The sequence below is a fragment of the Otolemur garnettii genome, unplaced genomic scaffold (assembly GCF_000181295.1).
Source record: "Otolemur garnettii isolate 467f Iridium unplaced genomic scaffold, OtoGar3 scaffold00047, whole genome shotgun sequence".
NCBI classification, from domain to species: domain Eukaryota; kingdom Metazoa; phylum Chordata; class Mammalia; order Primates; family Galagidae; genus Otolemur; species Otolemur garnettii.
In genome coordinates this window covers 9,297,140-9,301,918 of record NW_003852442.1, presented here as the reverse complement: position 1 = coordinate 9,301,918, position 4,779 = coordinate 9,297,140, and the positions used below count along the sequence as shown (strand labels likewise).

General features: G+C 45.2%; 1 protein-coding gene across 5 annotated transcripts in view; it reads right to left on the bottom strand.

The window, feature by feature from the left end:
* The window catches only part of PDPR (pyruvate dehydrogenase phosphatase regulatory subunit), a 53,249-nt gene that overhangs the window by 6,172 nt on the left and 42,298 nt on the right, over nucleotides 1-4,779 (bottom strand). For all 5 annotated transcript variants that reach the window (XM_023514123.1, XM_023514122.1, XM_012806169.2 and 2 more), the window contains 3 exons: nucleotides 4,221-4,333; nucleotides 3,022-3,116; nucleotides 1,630-1,719 (listed from right to left, as the gene is read on the bottom strand). In XM_023514123.1, the coding sequence (XP_023369891.1) occupies nucleotides 1,630-1,719; nucleotides 3,022-3,116; nucleotides 4,221-4,333 (298 nt within the window). The remainder of the gene's footprint in view (nucleotides 1-1,629; nucleotides 1,720-3,021; nucleotides 3,117-4,220; nucleotides 4,334-4,779) is intronic.

Here is a 4,779-nt window from a genome sequence, read left to right as displayed (position 1 = left end):
AAACCCACCAGCACCGATGTATGTGGCTGGTGCCCTAGCTGCTGAGCTACAGGCATCAAGCCTTCTTTTTCTATTTTTAGTAGAGATGAGGTCTTGCTCAGGCTGGTCTTCAAGTCCTGAGCTCGGGGGATCCTCCTGACTCTGTTTTCCAGAGTGCTAGGATTACAGGTGTGAGCCATTTTGCCTAGTCTTTTTTTTTTGAGAGAAAGAGAGAAGAGTAGTCTGAATTGGGTTATAAAGCCTCTATTTGGGGTATCTTACCTCAGACATTGAACTATGCTGGCTGAGTCTGTTCTAAGCTATGGCTAAAAGGAGGCATTGACTACTGGGCCCCCCGAAATGGTGGGGTCCACAGGATCTCCTGCCCAATCTGATTTTATACAAAGCCTTATTCTCTGGGAACTCATCACCCTGTCAAAAAGCCCTGTTTAGGCTCTTCTGGCCCTAATCCCAGACCTTCCTAAGGGTTGAGCGATGTGACACACTCAGCTCACAGCCTCATTAGAAGTTTGGAGTGCAGGAGTGCTTTCTAACGAATCAAACTCTTACATAGAAGCCACAAAAGATGACACTATTCAATTCAAGTACATAGGCTTGGCACTTGTAGTGTAGTGGTTAGGGTGCCGGCTACATGCTCTGGGGCTGGTGGGTCTGAACCCAGGCTGGGCCTGCTAAACAAACAAAAATAGCCAGACATTGTGGCAGGTGCCTATAGTCCCAGCTACTTTGGAGGCTGAGGCACGAGAACTGCTTGAGCCTAGGAGTTGGAGGTTGCTGTGAGCTATGACTCTACCACATTCTACCGAGGGTAACCAAGTAAGACTCTGTCTCAAAAAAAAAAAAAAAACACATCAAGGCTCGGCACCCATAGCTCAGTGAGTAGGGTGCCGGCCACATTCACCTAGGCTGGCGGGTTTGAGCCTGGCCTGGGTCTACTAAAACAACAATGACAACTGCAACCAAAAGTAGCCTGGTGTTGTGGTGGGTGCCTGTAGTCCCAGCTACTCAGGAGGCAGAGGCAAGAGAAGTGTATAAGCCCAAGAGTTTGAGGTTGATGTGAGCTGTGATGCCCCAGCACTCTACTGAGGGTGACATAGTAAGACTCTGTCTAAAAAAAAAAAAGTAACATCATTTACACTGAGGCTGGCGGGTTGGAACCTAGCCTGGGCCAGCAAAACAACAAGGACAACTGGAACAAAAAAAAAGAGCCAGGCATTGTGGCTGGTGCCTGTAGTCCCAGCTACTTGAGAGGTTGAGGTAAGAGAATTGCCTAAGTCCAGAGGTTGGAGATTGCGGTGAGCTGTGATGCCACAGCACTCTACCCAGGGTGACATACTGAGACTCTTTCTCAAAATAAATAAATAAATAAATAAAATAATACTAACTCATTGGTGGTAGTTGGTTAGAACTGGTTAGATGGCAGTAAACACTTTTTAAGTCTATCATCTATTCAAAAGAAATTAATTAACGTAGTTAAAAATTGTAAAGTCTCTTCAATGTAGTGGACTTCAGCCCTGTATCATCAGATATGGCTCTCCAAACCCGCCATGCCCATAAGGTCTGGCAGAGCCAGCACGCCTCCTGGCAGTTCAGGGAAAGGAAGACAGAGGTGAACGTTCCAAATCTCACCTCTATGGGGATATAAAGCATGAACCCCGGTTCTCCTGTGTGAGTCATGCTCATCACCCGGATCCCATTTGCGTAGCCCACACTCATCTCCTGCAGAGACAAAGGCAGCAAGTCAGCACGGGGACTCTCATGGGAGTGCGGGCACTCACGCAGGCTCGTCCAGGGAAACCCTCTCATTAACGCCACACTTGTTTTTTAACCCTCAAGAAGATATAAGTCAATGAAAGAATTTCATCTTGAAAACAGTCTGGTTCCAGGTACTGAGGCGGTGAGAATGGAGTATAGCCTCTATAACTCCTTCTCACTTCAGGAGATTTAGCCAAGCTGATGGTGGAGAATAGAAGCCATGCCTTTAATAAGCAGAAAATATTTCTCTTTGCAAATTCTTGCTAAAGATTGTGTTAGTCAGAGGTCTCAGGAGCAATGAAGAACAGGCAAGTGTCTTCTGAGGGACTCTGCAGACAAATCCTGGTCACCTGCCATATAAAAGCTCAGCAGCTCAGTTTCCTAACAGAAGCCTCTGACATAATTGTCATTCCTATAAAGAAAAGTGGAAAGTCCTAGGCAGCACAGAAGCAAACTGCTTCCACAGGAATCCTGTGTGAGGTGCATTTGCCAGACACAAGCATGACGATCGTTCCTTCAAGCAGCAGAGAGAATGCATGAAGGCATCTATTGACAGCTCACAGGGCAGAGTTTTCTGTTGCGAAAACTCTGAGTTTTCACCCTCTCTGCCTCGGAGAAGGAAAACTGTAAAATAATCTATAGGTGGATTCGAACTCTGTTTCAACTTCAGAGAGCTTCTGTCAGCAACTGTCTGGAACATGCTGATTACACGTTGCCAAAGCGTCAGTTTGGACCTCTAATCTGCTTCTAAACTGCTTCCTAGAGGGGATTCACTTATCATTGTTTTTACTCAGAGTTTGTTTCATTTGCTGATAGTAGCCACTTATAGAAAAATAATCATTTAATTGATTAGGCATTCGCCTATACCATTTCTTCCCTGAATATGTCACATACATAGAAGAGAAGTTGCTCTGTGTATAAAAAGAGGATCCACTGCATGGAGAGAGGGGGCCTGACCTCAAATGGCACTTCATGGTATCAGTGTCATAATCCTGTAACCTAAAGTTTTGATCTATCACTACAGAAACTAATAAATATATACACCTGACTTTTAGAGAAGCTGAATTCATTTCAAGACTATCCTAATGGTTATTAAAATGGAGAGCCTGAAGGGTGAAAAATAAATTTATTTGGTCATCTGTCTGCCTAGTAAGGGTGAGACTACCCTTCAGGGGTGTTAATGCCATAGTAAGAAAGTATAACTGCTACCACCATAAAATAAATATTCTCTGCCCATTTGAAAAACAGAACTTTACCGGCACCCACCTTGCAAAAGAGACTTGGGAAGTGGTCTGGAGTCATAGGGGCATAAGACAACTCGGACAGCACATCCACAGCGCGAGGGCCAATCAGATTGAGGGCTAAACAGAAAAGAAAGGTTACATGAGCTATGACTCCATGGCGCTCTACCGAGGGTGACAAAATGAGACTGTCTCTAAACAAATAAATAAATAGATGGACAAACAAATAAATAAATAAAGCTGGTTTTGCCCTGATTGTTATTCACCATCTCAGGCAGCCATGAAATCAAATAATTATCTCTAAATGTTAGTGAAAATGTTCCTAGGGAAAAGGCTTTTTTCCCCTATTGGATGAACTCCAGTCAGATGAAATAAAGAACTTTGCAGGCTCAGCACCAGTGGCTCAAGTGGCTAAGGTGCCAGCCACATACACCTAAGGTGGCAGGTTCGAATCCAGCCCAGGCCCACCAAACAACAATGATGGCTGCATCCAAAAAACAGTCAGGCGTTGTGGTGGGCACTTGTGGTCCCAGCTACTTGGGAGGCGGAGGCAGGAGACTCGCTTGAGCCCAGGAATTGGAGGTCGCTGTGAGCTGTGATGCCATAGCACTCTACCCAGGGGGACAGCTTGAGGCTCTGTCTCCAAAAAAAAAAGAATTATTTACTTATTTTTGGGCGGTGCCTGTAGCTCAGTGGGTAGGGCAGTGGCCACACACAGCCAGGCTGGCAGGTTCAATTGAACCCAGCCTGGGCCATCTAAACAATGACAACTGCAACAACCACCACCAAATAGCCGAGTGTTGTGGCGGGAGCCTGTAGTCCCAGCTACTTGGGAGGCTAAGGCGAAAGAATTGCTTAAGCCCAAGAGTTTGAGGTTTGCTGTGAGCTCTGATGCTACAGCACTCTACCGAGGGTAACATAGTTAGACTCTGCCTCCAAAAAAAAAAAAAGAATTATTTACTCATTCATTCAATAAATACTTGAACTCCTGCATGCTTACAGTAGTGGCTATAGAAGTGAACAGAACAGAGAAGCCAAAGCTGATCTCACACCTCACTTATGAAAAACGAGGAGGTGCTAGAGGTGAGTTTTCTGTGGTCAGTGAGTCTCTTCTCTGCTAACTCTGACATTCACTTTGAAAGTCAAATGTAACAAAGAAACATGTAAAGGGCATCTGAATCTGCTGTCTTTTTCTCATGTGACTGACCCCAAGAGGCCCCTCACCAGTGTATTTCCAGGTAACGTCCTCCAGAACCAGGTTGCTGTCCTTCGGCATGTGTTTCTTAAGCCAGGCCCAGCAGTGGACCTGCTGGTCAGTTGGAGAGATCATGAAGAAACTGAAATAATGATAATAATCAGCAAGAGCCTGAAATAATCAAAACCAGCTGACAGGAAAAGGATACGGAAGCAATCAAGTTCTCATCTAGTTTTAAAGCAAGGAAGAGAATACTGGGAAATGACTGCTTAACTTTCAGGGAGGGCCAGGAGTACCATTCTAAGATATACCACATAAAGACAAAACAGAAAATTCTGGCTTCCTGTTAGTGCCCAGACATTTTATAGACATACTAATGCAGAAGGCATCTTCTGTCAGTGGGGTAACTAACTCTTCAACACCAAGTTTTACATAAGCTGGTGGTTTCCTTTTTTTCTTTTCCTGGTGATTTCCTTCTGTTTAGAGCTGCTAATCAACTAGCAGTGAGTTTAAGAAATGGTTCCGGCTCGGCGCCTGTAGCTCAACCGGCTAGGGCGCCAGCCACGTACACCTGGGGTGGCGGGTTCG